The sequence below is a fragment of the Chanodichthys erythropterus genome, chromosome 9 (assembly GCF_024489055.1).
Source record: "Chanodichthys erythropterus isolate Z2021 chromosome 9, ASM2448905v1, whole genome shotgun sequence".
Classification (NCBI taxonomy): Eukaryota; Metazoa; Chordata; class Actinopteri; order Cypriniformes; family Xenocyprididae; genus Chanodichthys; species Chanodichthys erythropterus.
Genome location: NC_090229.1, coordinates 17,837,916 through 17,860,033, shown reverse-complemented (window position 1 = coordinate 17,860,033; position 22,118 = coordinate 17,837,916). Strand labels below are relative to the sequence as shown.

At 37.0% G+C, this 22,118-nt stretch overlaps 1 protein-coding gene across 1 annotated transcript; it reads left to right on the top strand.

The window, feature by feature from the left end:
- Positions 1–955: 955 nt before the first annotated feature.
- On the top strand, positions 956–15,822 carry syn1 (synapsin I). Its single transcript, XM_067393730.1, has 13 exons — positions 956–1,263; positions 2,570–2,627; positions 4,050–4,141; positions 4,568–4,724; positions 5,338–5,427; positions 7,137–7,199; positions 7,388–7,530; positions 7,628–7,702; positions 9,543–9,645; positions 9,736–9,867; positions 10,940–11,012; positions 12,835–13,429; positions 15,681–15,822. Exons 1-13 carry the CDS (start codon positions 956–958, stop codon positions 15,820–15,822), a joined length of 2,031 nt encoding a protein of 676 aa, XP_067249831.1.
- The last annotated feature ends 6,296 nt before the right edge of the window (positions 15,823–22,118 follow it).

The window sequence follows — 22,118 nt, the reverse complement described above, 5'->3', positions numbered from 1 at the left end:
CCACTTATACAGCAGCCCAATAATGTACAAGGACAGTCCTGAGGGAACAACCTGGGTTTAGGTGTGTTGCTCAAGGGCACCATGGTGACAGTTCAAGGATCTTCACCTGCAGAGTTTGAACATACAACCCTTTTGTTACAAGCTGTTTAATCACTAGGCAGCACCACCCACTGCCAATGATGTTCAATCGATAACTCTCGCTTCCTTAAAATGAACACAAGCACATGACAAAACCGTCTTTCCTTCCCATTCATCACTATTCGCATCTAAACAATTACATCCCGGACCTGTCCCGTGCGTAAAGAACGTGCGCAACGGGAGAAACCGATGATGGGTCAGAAAAAGTGACGAGGGGGAAAACACTGGGCGGATTACAAGGATTGGATGGCACGAGTGATGCAATCCCTGCATCCTCCGAAGCCCCAAACGGATCACTGAGAATCTGACCGGAGATTTTGCCTCTCCGAGTTTCATTTATGACAATTACTACCTTCACCGAGCGAGCAGCACACTTTTAACAAGTGCCTCTTCGTCAGGATTGTTTTTCTCCACGCCCGTGGATTAGGATCTAAACATCATCAACATAAATGGAAGGAGCTTGATATCGTAATACCAATTGTTGAACTAGCTTCCCAGTGATGTAAGTCAATCATCCACAATTATTACAAGCATTTATTTATGCATATTTAATTGTAATCTCACTAAAGCGTTGATTTGGTTTCTCTCATTTGTTGCAGTGCAGCCTTGCCTGTCGTGAAGCACGACCTTTGCTTTGAGGTGCACCCTGGAGAATTGCGTATCGACTCATTTTCACGTCTCGTTTTAAACTGAAACACTCGGTTGCATCCTAGATATCAGCTAGTTAATCGGTTTTCTATTCGTCTTGGATTTTTTTTTTTGCCGTGCAGAACCTACAGGGGGATAATTTACCGTCGCATCCCTTTTCATCTTCACTATGAATTACCTGCGACGTCGACTCTCGGACAGTAATTTTATGTCCAACTTGCCCAATGGCTATATGGGCGATTTACAGCGGCCCGATCCGCCGCAGCAGAGCCCAGCCCCGGTGCTCTCGCCCGGCTCTCAAGAGAGGCGTCAACCCCCCAGCCAGTCTACAGGCGCCGGCTTCTTTTCCTCCCTTTCCAACGCCGTCAAACAGACCACCGCCGCCGCCGCTGCCACCTTTAACGAGGCCACCGAGAGAGGAATCGGCTCGAGCAACGCTAAGATCCTCCTGGTCATTGATGACCAGCAGACAGACTGGTAAGACGCGTGATTTTAAGGAAATCTCGGCGTTTTGTATACAACGTAATGGCTTGGAGTTTATGAACGGATTATTTGAGAGTATCAGAGGTGTGTGTTTCATACTCGCACCTGAGGTGTAGCTCGTGCTAATACAGGCCAAAAGGAGTCACTATCCAAATGTCGTGACTCATTAGTCTATGGGCCTTTTTGGCACGCGCGACCGTGTAATTGTGGGTGTGCCCGCGCGTGTGTTTGTGCGCATTTCACTGGGTCGGTTAATGGAGAAGAAACGAGACCTTACGGTAGAGTAAATTACATTAGCTGTTGAGTCTAGATTAAAAGGTCCCGTGTTGCTGGTTTTCAGAGTAGACTGGCTCTGCTTGGGGGTAAAAAGTAATGTTAACGTAAAGTCTTTGAAAATAACAAGGTAATTGAGGCACTTTTGGAGTTTTCACATATTAAACCAACTGGAGAACTTCTAGGAACCCTTGTCAGGGTGGATCAGATGTTTTATTTTATACTCAAGGAACTAAATCTATTTCAAGAAATATATATATGTCAAGTGCCAGCCTTTCCTTTATATTGGGGTTAATGGATTGACAGTCTTTAGAGTTCTTGTAAGAACTTATGGGTTCCTCAGAGAACTGTCCTTTTTTGCAAGGATGCCTGGAGGTTCTCGAGAGGTTTCTTCTCGTATGGCAATCTGAGGAACCCCACTTGGTGCCGAAAGTATCTTTACAAATTTAATGAGATTGATGTTTCTCTCACTGTTTTCCTATGAGGGCTAGTGACTCATTTACTAAAATATTAAAACCAACATAATCCAAAACTTAATTTCATATGCATTTTAGAAACGTTTTAGTGGAACCAACATTTCCGTCCATCCATCCATCTGTTTATTTTGTGACTGAAAAAAATGCTGCATGAAATATTTGAACACAGGGTAATTATTTTAATTAGAAATTAGTTATTTCTTATGACCACCACTACACTGATGTGAAATTGTATGTCTTGTTGTAAAAACATACAGGATTTACAGGACAATAATCGTTTTAACCTAAGAAAAAATATAAAATTAGCATATAAATATAGGAATGTTATGACAGTTTGAGACACACAACACAAAATCACATATTTACTGACATTGAAACAAAACTCCCCAGCCTCCCCTTCTTTAAAGAATTCATGCTTGTTGAATGTTTGAAATACACGTTTTTCACACCATTTCACTGTTGCATAATTCAGTTTGGACACAGTTTGTGTTTTTGTTAACTATGACTCACAATAGCATAAACATGTTCTTTTTTGATCTTTCTTCCTTCAGGGCAAAGGTATTCAGAGGCAAGAAGGTGCACGGAGAATTTGACATCAAAGTAGAACAGGTGGGGAGTTTTTTTTAATTCTTCCAAATCACGAGAGCTGTACAACTCAACAGTGTGCTTGTGTAATGAATTAGATGTTGCCAAAACACATTAACTGGCTTTAGATTATTATCAGTCTGAATTGCAATACAGGGCCTTTATCTTTCTTCAGTGACATTTTTTTGTGTTTTTGAAATGGGACAGGAGAATAAATCTATCACAGATGAGTGGCTGTAATGAAGTGCATGGCGATGGAGAATTCAAAAGTGTCTTATAAAAACAATCCAAAGGGAACAGGCAGGAGACAATCTAGGAAAACACTCACAACCAATATAACAGAAATGAGAAGGAACAAAGAACTGAGAAACACAAAGAGCTTAAATACACAGAGTGAGGTAATTAACAGAACAGAGAACAGGACTAAGAACTAATCAGTAAACAAGGAAACTAACTAGTGGTGGGAAAATGAGAACAAAGGAAACTGATGCAAAGAACTAGAACTAAGGGTACGTTTACACAATAAATATGTACTTAATCGAAAACGTTTCCCTTTACAATTTTCGTGTACAGACAACAAGGTTGTCAAAACGATCACCATTTACACATCCATGAAAACAATTAAAAACGCTGTATTGTACTGCCAGGCCAGTAGTTGGCGATGTCACTTTGTAAAGAAATACTACACGCCTATAGACTGTACACATAAAATGCAAGTGCATGACGTCACTGTTTTCACAAATTTGCATATTTGTAGTTCAAACGGACATGATAAAAGTATAGTTTTCAAAAACTTGCCCCCAAAGCACCATTGTCGTGTAAATAAAAAAGTCAAAACGCATTTTTTTAGTTGAAAATGGTGTCTTGTAAATGGCCCTTAGCCAAAACAGAACAAACATGTGACAAAATCAAAACATGAACCCTAATAATGAAATCCAAGATCTAATCTTTTAGAGGAGGATAAAAGAAAATTAATCTTTCTGTCAATGAATATCCTTTAAAATAATTAGTCATGGACGAGACAGATTTGGTAGCAGCTTTAGAATAAGCCAAAAGTAATTTCTACCAGAAGAAACATTTTATTGAAAAACTGCTTGATTAGATTTTTATATGTAATACTATTAATTAGTACACAGTAATCTAGGGATTTATTTAAGACTTTGACAACATTCTGAAATACCAGACACAGAAATACAAAAACGCCTTTTTAACAATTCCACATTTGTGTTTGGATTTTTTAATGATATGTCAGTCAAAAACCTTGTGTTATAAGGAAATATGCATGGTATGCTTTAAAAAGCCCTTTTTCTAGTTTTAAAATAACCACACTGGCAACCCATCACAGGTCTCAGGTGCTGTTTTAGTGTATAAGCTTTGACAACATCACTTTACTGATGACATGCATTGATCCATTTATTCCATCTGGTGATTTCCATTGATTTCAAGGCTGAATTCTCTGAGGTTAATCTGGTGGCTCACGCAACGGGAAGCTATAGCGTGGACATTGAGGCTATCCGCAATGGCAACAAAATCACAAAGTAGGTTTCAGATCTGTTTTAGAGCTCTTCCAGAATGTTTTCTTTATTGCATTAAAAAAGCCATGTAATTCAGTGGATTTTACGTTGTCAGTTTGCATACAATTATAGAAAATGTATGAGAATAATTAATGTATGTTAATTGATGTTAATATTCATTGTAAAATGAATATTTGGAGCAGCAATCAAGATGATTAGTTGAAGAAACTAGGCCTATATTTTCTTTACATATTACTGTATAGTCAGATTAAAGGGATAGTTAACCCAAAAATGACATCATTTACTCCCCCTCAAGTTGTTCAAAACCAGTATGAATTTCTTTGTACTGCTGAACAAAGCAACCCCCCCCCCCTACTATGAACTATGAACTATCCCTTTAAACACAGTAATTGACTGATAATAATTACCAACATTTCTGTGGTCATTTAGGTGTTTCAAGCCAGATTTTGTGCTGGTGCGACAGCATGCTTTCAGCATGGCCAAGAATGGCGACCACAGGAACATTGTGATTGGTCTTCAGTATGCTGGTCTGCCCAGTGTCAATTCCCTTCACTCTGTCTACAACTTCTGTGACAAACCATGGGTGGTGAGCACTACACGCATCAGTCCATACTGATCAGCCAATTAAAGATGATCTTATGTATCCAAAATGGGATATATTCATGTGTTTTGAAAAGGTTGCCATTTATTAGAAAATTAAAAATTTTCGGATATGGAATTCTCATGGTCATGCAAAATAGTGTTTTCCAGACTTAGAAGAGTCATGGAAATGAATAAAATCTTTAAAGTCCTTGAAATTTATATAGTGAATATACATTTCTCTTGAGTAGATGCTCTGCTCTAAAAAGTTAATTGGCTTTATACCTCTCGTTTAGTGAGAAATATATAAATCATTTTCTTTTTTAGTTATTTACAATGAATCGGGCCAAGCTGGTTCACTAATCGGATAGAATCAAATTGATTTTTAACAATCAATCAAGTTAATTTTTAACAACTGAAAAGGTCATGGAAAAATCATTGGTCAAAAAGTATAGGAACCCTGCAGATATATATCCTTCATGTTTCCAGTTAGAAATAGAGCATTATCGAAATGGCATTCGTACAATTTTACTATTGAATGTCCTTATCTATTGCTGCATAATATTTGTCTCCATGTGTATGTATGTATGTCTGTATGCGGGTCGCCATGCATCTATCAGTTCGCTCAGTTGTCCAGATTGTACAAGCAGTTGGGTCCAGAGGAGTTCCCACTGATCGACCAGGTTTATTACCCCAACCACAAGGAGATGGTGAGTGTTTAACCATCTGTCCCTGTCCCTTCTCACCAGTAAACCCTGAGCTATAGGGCTCTAGACGGTCCCACTGGACCCAGTACAAAGCTTCCATCTGTGGCAGGGACAGCGGTGCCTGGATGCAGTAAACAGTAAAATATACAGAGCTCATGCATATTCAGTGCCCCAGTTCAGCATTGCTTCACTCAACTTAGCCTTGTCTAGACTGAAAATTTCATAAACCTCATCATGGTTCTTATAGACATAGTTCAGGTTTTAAAAGGAGAAGGAGGCTTGCTGCAGTGCCATCACCTCCTCCTATTCCTGCACTGCAGGCATCTTTACACACAAATGATCCCAGACACAATCTCTGCCAGAATGTTTTCCTCTCTCACTGGCCTTTTTCTAAGATAAAGCACAGCAGACTTAGACAATTTTGTGGGCTTTTTTTGTGCCTGAGCAGGAAGATTTTGCTCTCGCATTTCTCCAACTGCAGCAATATAAAGAAGATGCCTATCAAGAGACTGAGACTGCAAATACAACATGTTCTCCTATTAATAAACAGTTCAGAGTAATCCAACTTGTTGTTGGTGTAGTTTTCTCCTAAATTCAGTCGGGTAATAAATTATCATGCCAGTATTGTGTATTAAAGGTGCAGTAAGTGGTATTTGAACTACGCTGGTGGACATTGTTGATATTTGAAATCAACCCAAACACAACCCTCTCTTCATTGCTCCGCCTCCAAGACTCACACTCCAATTCTAACCACCAACCCGAAAAATAAAGCGCAGTTGATGAACGAATGACATGGAAGCACAAAAAATGAACATACAGTACACAAGAGTAAATACAAAGTGTTCGTTGTTAGTCGCAATCAGCACAGAAGCTCCCAGACAATCAAAACCCAGTGTTACTCACATGATAAGCGTTTTCAGGCCTTCCCACTTAGCTCTCTCCAGCGCTGGAAAACTTTTCTAATATAAACTGGGTCCTAAAGCGCTTGCCCAGGCATAAACCTTCATTCCAGTGATATTCTTTTGAGCTGTTTTGTATTGTGTCCCATTTCTCATTCTGCGTTTTTTTTTATTTTTTTATTATTATTTTCAAATCTCCCTCTTGCTCGTTCTCTCTCCTCAACCATCATACGCCCCTTGATGCTGATCGGTAAGACGTTTGTTGTTGGACTCGGCCCGACTAACTTCCAAACAGTGGATTTGAAATATCACTGAGTCTCCCTTTAACATTTGCAACAAGAACATTGTTGAGTAATGGCATGGATAGAATTCTATAAATTCTTATGTTCGCAATTTATTTGTCCAAAAATACAGTAAAAACTGTTGAATTTTAAATTATCATTACAATTTAAAATGAGTGTTTTACATTTTAATATCTTTTAAAATGTAATCTATTCCTGTGATGGCAAAGCCTAATTATCTAGTCTTCAGTGTCACATGATCCTTCAGAAATCATTCTAAAATGCTGATTTGGTGCTCAAGAAAAAATTCTTGTTATTATCAATGTTGATGCTGCTTAATATTTTGGTGAAAACAGTGATACATTTTTTTTAGGATTCTTCGATGAATAGAAAGTTCCAAAGAACAGCATTTTTTTAAATAGAAATGTAACATAAGTGCCAACAAGGCACTTTTGATCTATTTAATGCATCCTCAAAGAATACAAGTATTATTTTCTTTAAATGAATCTTCATATTTCTCTCTTGTCATTAGATCACTACACCTGGGTTTCCTGTGGTAGTGAAGATGGGTCATGCTCACTCTGGCATGGGAAAGGTATGACTGAAACCCTTTCTTAGACATTCCTGTCATTTGCTATTTTTAAAATATATGATAAAAATGTAATTCATTAAATTGTATTTGTACTATTACTTAGAAAACCCAAGCTATCTATATTATTTTATGGCTTGTTTGGTCTTTTTGTGGTTACAGCTGTATCAGTGCAATTAAAATTCTCTGTACAGGTCAAAGTGGACAATCAATATGATTTCCAAGACATTGCTAGTGTTGTAGCTTTGACAAAGACATATGCCACATCTGAACCTTTTATCGATGCCAAGTACGATGTCCGAATCCAGAAAATCGGTGACAATTACAAGGCCTACATGTAAGAGATTACAAACACAGTATTTTTTCTTAGCGTCAATATCAAAGGAACTGATTTTAAAACGCTGTATCATACCTGCTGTTGTGTAATTGGACAGGAGGACATCTATATCTGGCAACTGGAAGACCAACACAGGATCAGCCATGTTAGAGCAAGTGGCCATGTCTGACAGGTACGCAATTCTTACAGGATGTTCTTTCTGCTATGATATTTGGCATATTACACAGCTCTCTTATAACATGACATCAGATAACCTTATTAGATGTTTGCTTGTCTAAAAATGACATATTTTGCATAATTTAATATATTATGTATTATGCATATCATATGCTAATAGCTCTTCTCCAAAACCCATTCAGCTGCCTCCCTAGATAACATTATGAGACATTAAATGGTAAGATACCTCATTTTAGGCAGCAATGCATTTTCATTCAAGACGGTGAATGAAGAGAAATGTTGAATATAATAATAATGTACTCATGTATTCATTAATATTTCATTCAGTACTGAAAATTACATTGCCTTTATTTTAAATCAATTGTATGTCGATGTCTCCTGTGCTTTTAACACTAGTTGCTTCTTATGTAAAGTGTTCCAAATAAGCCACTAATGATTGTCCATTTAGTTAGGATGCAGAAGGCAACAGTCTATGCTGCTCGGTTTTGGGGGGGGGGGGGGGGGGGGGATTTGATTGCGATTTAAAATGCAAAAATAATAACAAAAAAGCTCCTTGTTTGCAGGGCTGCACAATTTGGCCAAAACTTGTGATTGTAAATAAATATGACTATATATTTATTATTATTTTTATATAAAAATTAGGGCTGTCAAATGATTAATCATGATTAATCGGATACAAAATAAAAGTTTGAGTTTGCCTAATATATGTGGGTGTACTGTGTGTAATTATTATGTATATATAAATACAAACACATCCATGTATATATTTGAGAAATATTTACAAGTATATGTATTTATTTATATTTTTATATAATTTATATTATATATAAATACACTTTTTGTACATAAATAACATATTTCTCTTAAATATATACATTGATTTGTGTGTATTTATATATACATATTATTTACACACATTACTCACACATATATTATGCAAACTCAAACTTTTATTTTGTATGCGATTAATCACGATTAATCATTTGACAGCCCTAATAAAAATATTAAACAAAATGATGATATTTCACTGCAAAATAAAAAAAAAATGAAGTAAAATAACAACATAAAAGGGATGGGTAATTACAGTCCAGAAGTGCTGCTGTCCTGCAGAGTTTAGCTCCAACCCTAATCAAACACACCATAACAAGCTAATTAATGTCTTCAGGATTACTAAGGCCAGAGATGGGCTGCATCCGAAAACCTAGGCAGCTGACTTGTTGCCCCGCTGCCCTATCAGGCAGTGGCTTTGCAGGCAGTGTTTGTGCACGAAGGCATGTAATTGTTTAATGATCTTCAGCAAAATAGTGCAAGCTTTGGTGACAACTAAGCAAATATTTAAGTATTACAATAGTAATTTCTCGCTAGAAAGTGGAAAACAATGATCAAAAATGTACATTTACACACAAACTCACCACAAGCCGCAACTTTCAACTGTCACAGAATGGAAAGCACAGGATTGTGGGATATCAAAGGCAGCAAAGGATACATCTATGCTGCCTTCAAAAATTGTTTAGATGAAGGCATCTCATGAGACAGGAAGTTGCCATGGTGGTATTATTTGGAGATACGAGGGTTCGTGGCTCTACCGTTGGAGAAAGCATAACGGCTAACTTGGATCATCTGTGCCTTGTGCTTTTTTAAAAAACAAAAATCAGAGTTCAGTTCGCTGTCAGAGGCTTTTCAATCAAAACAGTTGATGATACCAAGCCAAATATTAATGTCTTGCACTGCAGTAATCCTGAATCCCTTGTTTACTCTGGGCAGTGTGTTGTCAGTGTGGGTGGATGCTTTTAATGGAATGCACAAGGTCATCATTTGCACTTTTTCTCCTGCAGGTACCGTATGTGGGTGGACGTATGCTCTGAGGTTTTCGGGGGTCTTGATATATGCGCTGTAGAAGCATTGCATGGTAAAGATGGTCGAGATTACATCATAGAGGTAACATCTGTAAAAACAGGCAGCTTTCAAAATAAATTTATAAAATATCCTTAGTATCCTGGGCAAACGATCTCTGTGTGTGTCTATCAGGTGGTGGGCTGCTCGATGCCTCTCATAGGAGACCAGCAGGATGAGGACCGGGCTCTGATGGCTGATCTTGTTTTGGCTAAAATGAACCAAACCATGCCACGCACTTCATCTCCCACTCCAGTCCGTTCTCAGGTTAACACATTCGCTTCAAAGCATCCTCATATATTCTCAAAAAGTGTTTGCTCCAGCAACCATGACTCATGTTTCAAAGGACTTGCAGACCCGCGTTACACATCGCAACTGCAATGCTATACTAAGTTATTTACTGAGCAAGCACTATGTCCGAAACGCCATACATATGGAGCTAGTTATGTGATAAAAACATCAAGTTGTATTAGTTTACAAAAAAGTATTTTTATTTTACAACATATAATTATGCAAGTAACTTCGAAAAAATAAGCATTTATTAATGAAAATTCTGCCCCTATAATCATCATTTGTGTAAAAAGGAATAAAACTAGTATATTCTCATGTGAGATTTTAAAAAGGCTCTGCTCCATGCAAAACCAAACTCTACATTTTAATGTGGTTGGTTCAGTTGGTGGCTCTAAATATTGTTATTGCTTAATAGCATAAATCTGACCTAAAACATGCATACAAAAACTTACATTTTTGGTTATGCAGCATAAAGCAGTGCAATTCTGCTGAATAATACATTAAAATGGTGTAGTTTCCACACACCGGTCAGTATTATTGTCAATTTAGATATACAAATATGGATGCAAAACTTGTAGTCACAGCATGAGATTCTTTTTGATTGCAGTGCAGAGACTGCTTTTCTCCATTATTCCCGAAGCTGTGATTGTAATGATTCATAGCCACACAGATGGGAGAGAATAAGAGTGAGAAATGCCTTTAATGCATAAGCTAGGGACTCAAACAACATCTCTCATCACCTCTCTGCATCAAATCGCTTGGTTTAATTCCCTCCACGTTTGTGCTAAACTGACTGCCTGAAGATTAATGACTGTATGTTTTGTTGGCATCAGCCATTTTTTATGTTTCAAGAGTGATGTTTAAAGTTACAGCTGTTTAAAGGTCTTATTTGAGACAGAACCTTGACATTTATTTAATGAAAGTAGCTAAAAGTGTTCCTAAAAATACTAAAACTTGCACTGAAAACCAGAATTCTGTTTCTGTGTGTTTTGAATGGTAATATCTGATGCTCTTCTATCTCCCTTCCTATGTCTGTTTTATATTCTAGGCCCCAGCTGTTTCACCTCAACCCATCTCTCAGCCTAAAGTCCCACAGGCACAACAGCGCCCTCCTCCACAGGGTAAGGGATTACAATCTTGCAATAATGAGGCCAACCTTTCAAGGATAGTTTATCAAGAATGAATATTCAGACATTATTTACTTGCCTTTGTGTCATTCCAAACCTGTATGACTTTCTTTCTTGCATTAAACACATAAGACGAAATTCTAAAAAATGTTTAAGCTGCAGTTTTACATAATATGAATGTGGACAGTGATTTATTTACTGCTAAACTCTAAAAAGGTCACAAGTGCATCATAACTAATATATGTAGCACATTCAACTCATAATCACATTTGCATTTTCAAATGAAGAATTTGACACATCGCAACAGGTTCGATATTAATGATGCCAGATATAATTGGTACCTGATCACAGTGGAGAACATTTTCAATGAATAAGGACTTAAATTTGATCTGTTCATGAAATGGACAACTTATGGTACTTTTAAAAATGTTTTAGGGCCTGTTAAACACAAAGATTTGTAAACATATTCACATGCAACTTTTCTGTTCAGAACAATGTGGAAAAAAATGGCAGATGGGCCAAATGAGAACTCAGTTTCACTCTCTGATAACTGTTTAACCTATTTAAAGTCTGTGTGAACAAGAAGTTGTGGCTAACTTCCATTTCTGTGTACAATGGAATATTGAATAGAGGGCGAACAGCAGACTGACGGTTGGAGGGAAATGGTTAAGGATGTTCAAACTGAAGTCATCAGAGAAGGTACACCATTTCAGAGGGAAAGCAAATTTTCAGTTTTTTTTCCAAAGATTATGAAGATAAACTTAAATGAATTAATTGTTCACCACAAGACAAGTAATGTACAGCAATAAAGTAAATAGGTTTTTTGATAGGTAATTTTCATTACATGCAAACTTAATCCTATTTTGTATTACATTTCATTTATCAAGCAACACCAAAAGACGAGAGCTGCTCAATATCCATCTCTACTATTCATTGTTACTCAGCAAAATACTCAAAAAAGCATAGTTTTATGTACCACAATTGGCTCTGAGCATGTGACCAAAAGCATGAAATAGGTTGGCCAATTTTCTTTGTAGTGCATTAGACTTATAGATTAGAACACCATTAGAACACATTAACAAAATGGTCACACTGATGGCATGCAAATGTTTGTGTCGATCTGAACAGATGCATTAACAGCCACTGATTCAAATTAAAATGTTAGCTTCCTTTATTGTACAAATCACAAATTACTTATTACTTTGTATACGAGACAAAATTTCAGACATTCATCCTACAGAATAAGGTCATACAGGTTTGGGATGACAGGGTGAATAAAAGAAGACAGATATTTCTAAACATCAATAGATATCTGATAATTGTATATTTTAATAGTTTGTGTTTATTCACCTTATTTTCAACATAAAGTGGGTACAGCCATTGGTAACTTCAATGTGCAAGCCTTCCGCTGTCAGCCGCTTCCGATTATTTTACCTATACAAAAACAGAAAAACTGCAAACTGGTATTTGTTATCATATTACTTAAATTCATTATCATAATCATAAACACATTTGTTTCTAGCACATAGTTTTACTGTTTACTGCTCTTTACTATTCTTCTAGTTATTTACCCATAGTCACTAATTGACTAATGAATCAGAATATCAATATTTATATTTTAATATAATATATTTATATTTAAATATATATTCCATATTTGAATATTCATTTGAAACAGAAATCTTTTGTAACATTATAAATGTCTTGAATCAGAAGGTTCGCACATTCAAAGAAAATGTATGCTTATTTCCGCATTGCAAAATAAGCTAGATATTCCAAACATGTTTACAATGTAAAAAATGAGCTTTGTTTTTAGGAGGTCCACAACAAGCAGCTGCTAGCACTACTCCTGCCCGTCAAGGAGCTCCACCGCAGCAGCGGCCCTCTCCCCAGGGCCAGCCCCCTGCCCAAACCCAGTCTGTGACCAGCCCTAATGCTCAGAACCCCCCTGCTCAACAAACCCGGCCCAATCAGCCCCCACAGCGACAAGCAAGTCAAGGGTCTGCAGGTCAGCAGAGGCCTGCACAGGGTCCAGCCCAACGTGGCCCGGGTGGCTCTCCTCAGTCACAGAGGACCAAGGAAGGTGGTCCCCAACAGCAGCCGCAGAGGTCTCAAACTGGTGGCCAGGGTCCCAAGCCTGCTGGTCAGACCCAACAGAGGCCACAGCAGCCAAGACAAGGCCAGCCAACCAGGCAGCCCACCCAGGGTGGCCCACAGCCAACCCAGGACGCCCCACAACCAGCCCCGCAACAGCAGGGCGGTCCTCGCCCTCCTACCACTCAGCAACCACGGCCTATTGCACAGGGCCAGGGAGGCCCAGGAGGTGCACGACCTCCCTTGCAGCAGAAACCCCAACCTCCACAGAAACCGAGTCCTGATCACCCGGCCCTGAGTGGATCGCCGCAGCTTAAGTAAGATGTTTTTTGTCCTCTGTCATATTTGCTTGAAAATTCTAAGTTCATTTGACTGGATGTGAAGGTTTTGATTATTCATAAGCATCTGGACATGTTTATCCATTTATTGATGATGTTTCATCCCCCATGCAAGTGATTACACCAGATGGTGGCATTCTCTTTCATAAGTCATAAGATTCAAAAATCACATGACAAGCTGATGGTACTGATGGCATGATTGACAACGACTGTGTGAATTAGGGTGAAGCCGTGGTTCTCAGCCTTTTTGGTCCCCCATTGTCCACAACAATATACAATAATGCCCCCTCCCCAAAACATTTGATTAAATTTCTACCCAATAAAATATTTTAAAGCTTGGCATTACTAGAGAATTGTATATTCTTTTTAAAGATGCCCATTGGGTTTTACTATGGAAGAGGATTAGGGCCAAGCAATAATAAAAAAATAAAACCATCTCGAGATTAATGTTGTTAAATTTCGAGAAAAAAGTTGAAATAAAATGTTGAGAATAAACTCGTTAAATTACGAGAAAAAAACTTGTCAAATTTCGAGAAAAAAGTTGAGATAAAATGTTGAGAATAAAGTCATTAAATTACGAGAAAAAAGTAGTTAAATTATGAGAACAAATTCGTTAAATTATGAGAAAAATTTGGTTAAATTTAGAGAAAAAAGTCGAGATAAAATGTTGAGAATAAACTCATTAAATTATGAGAAAAAAGTTGTTAAATTATGAGAACAAATTCGTTAAATTACGAGTTTTTTCTCGTAATTTAATGAGTTTATTCTCAACATTTTATTTTGACTTTTTTCCCGAAATTTAACAAGTTTTTTCCTCGAAATTTAACAACTTTAATCTTGAGATGGTTTTATTTTACAATTTTAGTAACTCTCACTTTTAAAATAAGGATCTCTGGTTTTTCAAAGAAAAAATAGTAAATATCTAGATTGGGTATGAAAACAGACTTCCCGATTTGATTTAGACTCACATTTAGTCTATTTCGATAATTAGTATCAAGCTATACTAGTTGCAGTGTATGTATGAACCTATTCATTTTTAAAAAAGCAAGGCCCAAAATATGCAGCTAAGTGCATTAGTTAGAACACAGCGTCACCTGCAGGACAGGAAGCACTGTACAAGTAGATTTTCATGCGGCATTGGGATTGCTCAAATGAAGTGTGCTATTAATTAGAAAACAATATTTTTACACAGTTATCTCACAGATCTATCCCTGAATTCTATGTTATTTATCTGTGTTTATTCTATATATAAGGGACTGGGTTGAGATTATTTGTCTGATAGGTCCTTCCTTGACTTGTCTGCCATTTACAATGCCATTATACCCCTTTCAGATTAAACTAATTCACACAGCCAAATTGCAAAATTAAAAATGCTCGGAAATGAATTATATAATTAGCTTTATTTATTTAGCCAAAGTAATTGTTTTTCAAAAACTCCCTAATAATCATGGGTGTGCGGCTGCCATCAAGGCTGCAACCCAGATGAGCGTTAATTGAATGGATAAACGCATCCAAAAGCTCCTGAACAGATTCTGCATAGCATACTATGATGACTTGAAATATTCAAATTTTGGTGATGATAATGAAAATGACATTTGACAATAATGATGTGGCTTATACATATAGGCAGACGCATAATTAAAACAATGGAGATACAGAAGTATGCACTCTAGATGATCTGGTATTTTGCATGCCAAAAAAGATGGCTTTCTTCAGTCTTACACCCAAACCATTCATGCACTTGATTGTGAAAATTGCATTTCTCTGAATGGAAATGCGCATTTGATCTATTTTCACTGTCAAGCAGTTGTCAGCAAGTATGAATGTGATCATCTTTTCCCCACTATTCCTCAATTAAGTTCTAAGGTGACTAATATACGATATAATGCAGGTTCTTCCAAAATGTCATGTTACTGAGATGTGCCTCTGCACCTGGTTCTTCGTTTAGGAATAGTGGCCCAGAATAAACAATGACGCAGAATAAAGTGCATGTCTCTACATCCAGAGATGCCATTTCCCATAAATCCAAGGGCTGATGTAAACATTGCACTGAAGTCATGATTGCTTAAATGAATGACACAAATGAAAGCACATGAATTTCATTCTCTCTATTTCTCTCACAGCTTTTTTATTTTTCTCTGCCATACCTCTTTAAAGCCATCTCCATGGGTTTGCTGCATGACTTTAATAGCCTCTTCCTCTCCTTTATTGCCACTTCTTCTCTTTGTAGCAAATCCCAGTCTCTTACCAATACATTCAACATTCCAGAAACGCCGGCCGCCCAGCACCAAAGTCCTAGTCAGGACGAAGCCAAGGCTGAGACCATCCGCAACCTTCGGAAATCCTTTGCAAGCCTCTTCTCCGTGGAATAAACACACACACACAGACACACAAATACATACGCAGACAGAGAGGTTACAAAGTCTTTCTGAAAAACACACAAACACAGACACTCTCGTCAAATATAAACAGAAAGGACCAATTATATCGCACTTTGCAGTGCACATCAGATCTGTGCACGTTAATTTGCAATGCGACATTGATAAAACACTGCCTGCACTGCTAAAGATTGCAATATGAAGTGAGATAACACAGCATTATTGCAGTTAAATCTTTTAACACAACTGAATTCTTAAGACACATTCCCAGTTTTTTTGAGTCCAACTGATGGAGGGAGGTGTGAAAACAACACACACAGAAACACTCGCACACAGCCTTTTACACTACCTACACAGTGACTGGACCTACATGTGCTAATACTTGCCTACTCATTCCAGTCTCCTATGATTAACTTATCACTGATAATCAATCAATTCTTTTTGAAAATGAAAAGTTTTGGTGGACATTTTGTTGCAAAATCATCTACTACCACTCTATCTCAGATATATGATATCTGAAACATGTCTGCTAATTGTCTGAAGCATGTTCGGTTACAATAAGGGGCACCATTTAATGATTTTAACCCGTGCGCCACATTGTAATGTAACCGAATGGTTAGTCGTTATGTAATTTACACGCTTGAGCAAGATTTGGATTTTGCAATGATGACCCATTGTGATGTTGTTAAAATTTTGCACAGGCTTCCATCGTCGAAACTAACCCCCGCGGCTGTTAGCGCTTCTTTGAAACTGCATGTCACTTAAGGAGAACGTAGTCGCACAATGTGGGTGGTCTTGCTTTGTGTTGTGTCGTTGCACCTAGATAAGGTAGTTGTAGTGAAAACGTTGTTTCATTTTCGTGAGCAAGCTGTCGCTGCTTCCCCTACGTCCCTCTTCCTGACAAAAAAACAAAACAAAACACACACAAACACACACGCACACACACACACACACACACACACGATGGTACACCCTTCAATATGTTTAATATGCCTTAGCCAGATAGGAATAAGTAAAGAGACTGGTTTTGTGCAATCACATGTCTCAGGGATGTCCTGAAGAGAAAGACGCAATGACCTAGCGTCATTGATCAGGTCTTCCAGCCCATTACTGTAGAGAGTAACTGATTGCGAAGGCCAGTAAAGGGAGGAATCTGTTGAATGTATTTGTTTGCTACATAAACATGTTTGCACACTAATACTGTAACACTTGAGAACATATGAGGTGAGTGAAAGCTCAGGAAGGTTTGCATTAAGAGTTTGTTGCATGCCTGGATGAGCAAAGGAGAGCATGTAGGTGTTTGGAGCTACTTGTTCATCACACTTGGGCCCTATGAAAACACAAAGCCAAAATACAAAAGCCAAGGATGCCATCAGCAGCAAATGTCTTCACAAAAAGATCATCTTTAGAGGAGATACTCGTCTCATGTTGGGTTTTAGACTAAAACGCATATAGTATGTCCCAGTGTGATCCCAGCTACACAATGTGGATCCTTAAACCAACTACTCCTGAAACTTCTCACAATACCCGAGGAGTTTAGAGCTGAACCGGCAGCGTCTTCCACAAGTGAGGATAAAACATCCCAGAGCTGGTGTGTTTTAGGCAATATATTTAGTCAAGGCCATTCCAGGAGTCCTGACCCATCCCGAAACCTCCCCTGCTTCCCGCTCACCAGCCTGTTGTGTATTCATAGTGATCCTTTTGTGACAAATGGTGCGTTAATGTGTATATATATGTATAATGTAATGTTGTACCGTAAACTGTCTAAACCAAATAGAAGTGTTGTACAGATCTTAAACTCAACAATCGATGCAAACGTCCTATATTTGATTTGATCCTCAAAAGGTCATCGTTGTGGGTCTTGTGTATGACAGGATTTTACTTCAATCAGATGTGATTTAGGTTGTGCAATATTTCCTCTATTAACTAAACCTAACAGGTGTGTGTTCTTTATTTTACCCATTTTGTTACAGTTGCAGTTGTTAAAAGCCATCTTCAGTGTGCCCATTGATATGATTGTAAGTGACTTGATTGGTTCACATATGTGGTAATCTAGATGGTCCACCATGATATTATTGTGGCTCAGGCAAACTTTCAGTGCTCTTCTATGTGGTTTATGTTTTTACAAATTAGGATAGATAAGTATGTTATATGATGGCTTTACTGAATGTCTAATGCATAACTGTGTCACTGATGCAATCAAGTTTGGAGGCAAATGGAATTTCAGTGATTTATTTAAATGTTGCAGTACTTATGGAACCCATGCCTGAGGTTTGTACTTCACAAGTTGGTTTTTGTTTTTTGCCATATTTACATTTGTGTATTTGTATGTATATATATATATATATATATATATATATATATATATATATATATATATATATATATATACATACAGAGGAATTATCTCATTTTACAGAAAATGTATTCAAATGGATCATAATTTCTAAATAGGTTAACCTGTTCTGACTGTTTGAATCTTAGTGAATTTTATTGTCTATTCATGCCTGCCAATTGTATAAAGAAAGGAAGATGTAAAATTAAAGTCACAAATACATAGAATTATAGTCTTAAATACTATTAAAATGAGAAATATTGTTAAACATTGTGTAGTATTACACAAACAGATGCAACTTTGATGTGATCTTCAATGTAGCTTAATAATGGTGTCAAATTACTATGCTAAAATGTGCACATAATCAATAAAGTCTATCAAATAAATATGCATCCATTTCCCTGCTAATTCCCACTAATTTAGTCAGTGATTACCAAGGAAACTCGTATTTAGGATCATTCCAAGAGCACGTGAAGGCAGTATAATTACTCACCCTCATGTCATTACAAACCTGTTAGACTTCTGTTCATCTTTGGAACACAAATGAAGATATTTTTGATTAAATCTGACAGCATTCTGTCCCTCCATATACTACCTTCACAACTTTAACTTTGACAAATCGAAAAAGTTCATGAGAAATGGTAAAACTAATCCATAATAATTGAGCGGGAAGACGCTCAACCGAACCTGAATGACTCACGAGAACCACTTTCGGAAGCTCACATTGGCACTAAAACATTATTTATACTTTTTCTCCCTAAAACGTTATTAATGTAGCCTGTAACTGTTACTTTTGAATGTTCTCTGAAACATTCAAGCATTACCATAATATTTGCAAAATGATAAAATGGAATGTTACCTTAACGTTCGCATAACCAAGAAAAACGTTTTTTAAAAATTTGAAAATAATGTTTTATTAGGTCCTACTATTAATAAAAGGTTACATTTCTTATGGTGAAGCAATGTTGTCAGATCCACAGATGCCAAAAAAGTCCAATATAAAAATAGCACCAAGAAAAAAAAACGTTAGGAAAACATTCTTAGAACATATTTTTGTTAGTTGTTAAGTTATATGATACTTTATGATAAATTCTCACGACACTGCTGTAATGGAGTCGCGCAGCAATGACAAGAGTGCGGAGCTGAACCAGTAGGCTACCGTCTGTCGTGTCTTCAAGGTAAGCCTCGTATATTAGCCTATCTACTACATTATGTTGACAAGTGTTTATCGGTAGGCTATTTTGCTCCAAATCCAGTTCGAGGAATGTAGATTTCAATTATAATCACATCGCAAAGTACAACAGAGTAGGTATATATACACAATCCAGTAACATCCGATCGATCTAACCAGCCCCGTCTCAAGCACTTGCAAGAGAACGAGAGGCTTTTACTCGCTATGACCACAGTGTGGCACAAGCCGACAACATTTTTGAGCTTCATTTGTGATCTATTTTAAAGCAATGAGACCTGGGGCATGTACCATGAAGCTGGATTAGCTGGCTAGCCAGGTAAGTTTCAGATTATTTTGCGCCAATCCTGGGTTTTAGGTACCATGAAAGTAACTTGACTTTTAGCGGTGTTCATCACCATAGTAACTTACGCTCCACGGCTAACCTGCTCCGGGGCAGGTTATGTTCTGGGTTAGAGATTTCAAACTGAAATTGGACCAATCAGATGTAAGCTAAGTGACAGTGACACACTCAACACAATAAAGTCACTCCCCCAGTTTCTCTTCCTCAAAATTAAAGGTCATTATATAGTAAAAACAAATATTTAACAATGAAATTTTCTAGTTTTAATGATAATATAATTTATATGATTTGTATAATTATATGATCTATATTTTTATTAATCCATTACACACACGCAAGTTTAGTGTAACAGTAGTTATTAAGCACTTCGTTTCAATGAATATTAATATAATAGATCATATGTAATATAGGTCTAAATAGGGAGTAAATATACTCTTTAAAAATTATTACATGTGACCTTGTATGTTTAAGTCTCCATCGCTATATATTATCAACTATATAAACTAACTTCACAACTTTCATTTGCACTGATAGAGAAAGATCATTTCTTTTATTTGTCCTCTTTCACAGACAAGTATTTTCCATTAGTGTAAATGCATTTAAATTCTTCATTTTCAGCGAAAGAGTTTTGAATCACGCTGGCTCTCTCGCGAGAAGTGAATCACAGTTTATTTCTGTTGCAAGGCATGTGATTGGCTGTTTGCCACTGATGTCACGGATTCATGTGCACGCGCTCCACAAACTCAGGATCAAAGCCCGAGTTGACAGAGAAAGTTGATGATCAGCATCATGGTACCAACAAAGCCGGATTGGAGTGGTTTGGTTTTGTCAACTCGAAACTAATCCTATAACCCTGAGTTTGTTCATCTACCATCATGGTACAGGCCCCTGGGGTCTGCACCATGATGGTAGATGAACAAACTATAGGATTAGTTTCGAGTTGACAAAACCAAACCACTCCAATCCAGCTTTGTTGGTACCATGATGCTGATCATCAACTTTCTCTGTCAACTCGGGCTTTGATCCTGAGTTTGTGGAGCGCGTGCACATGAATCCGTAACATCAGTGGCGAACAGCCAATCACATGCCTTGCAACAGAAATAAACAAGTATAGGTCTCTGCGGAACAAAAGAGGGGCGTCTCCCAATTTTGGGGTGTTTTCTAACTGAGAGAGGTGTTTATAACGATCCAACCAAAAAAGTACGGAAGCCAGGATATGCGTTTTTTTAAAGTACGAAAGGCCATTCATTATTATTTTATTAATTTATTGTTTTCTTATGATTACAACTACTTTTTTAATGTTTAGATCCCGAGAAACAATTATGTCGAGATAATGAAAAATAAATAAAATATTGCTGCATGCCGTAACAGGGAAACTATACGTTTTTCCCGAGTGCCTGCATAGATATATTTTACTATAATGCATTCATTTATTTTGAAGAGTATGCACTATTTTTACAGGACCTGTAGCTTATAGCTCGAGAGGGCGAAATATATGATTTATGCAAGTTATATTAGCCTACTCCGTATTTTTTACTGCTAGTTATTTATTTATTTTATTATTATTATTATTTTGCATAAACTAGCCTACGAATTATAATGCCACGGGATGTAATTTTGTCACAATGGCTATATATTTTACATAGACAAATAGTCATTTGTCTGAACTTATCCAATCGGCGTCATTTGGTTGGACATGGGGTGTAAAACTACTATATTGATAGTAAATAGTGTTTTTGAACCAGTAAATATACTGTATATTATAGTATTTACAACACTTTGTTAATTATTGCTACAGCATAGGCTGTAGTACTTTAGTTTGTACTACAGTTAACTGCGTGTATTGTAGTATAATATAGTTTAAAGAAAACATAGTACAGTATTGGGTAACGTAATTTGTTTATATTACTATAGTTGTTATATTACCACAGCAATAGCCTATAGAATTACCACAACAAATTAATTCAAGTATGGTTCAAAAACACTATAGTACTTTCTATAAATTACTACGGTATTTTTTCACCTCACCTTTTTCACCTCAAATAGTTTATTAAGGCTAGATCCTTCTTGTGCTACAAGTCTTGTTTAATAATTGATGCTCTTCAATATGAATAACGCAGAAGAGCAGGCACGCGATCAACAGCTTATTTTATTTAATCTCTCGCATGCCAAATTTCACGTGCATAATGTAAACCTTCGTCATAAAAGCTATATAATATTATATATATTATATAATATTAAAATGACATAACCACCACTGCACTATCAACAGACAAGCAGAGAGAATAGGCTAGACAGTGCTTGTGATATAATTAACTTTAATTTTAAGTGTTTGTTTTTTATAGGCTATCAACCACAGAAACACATGACTGCCTCATATAGTATAAGCTTTATATGCATTAATAAGACTACTGACTTACTGA

Bases quoted from the DNA above. Each gene is read 5' to 3' on its own strand.
- syn1 (XM_067393730.1), top strand. From the start codon at position 956: ATGAATTACCTGCGACGTCGACTCTCGGACAGTAATTTTATGTCCAAC. The intron at 7,200-7,387 runs GTATGACTGAAA...TTCTCTGTACAG, and splicing joins CTCACTCTGGCATGGGAAAG to GTCAAAGTGGACAATCAATA. The intron at 9,868-10,939 runs GTTAACACATTC...TTTATATTCTAG, and splicing joins CCACTCCAGTCCGTTCTCAG to GCCCCAGCTGTTTCACCTCA.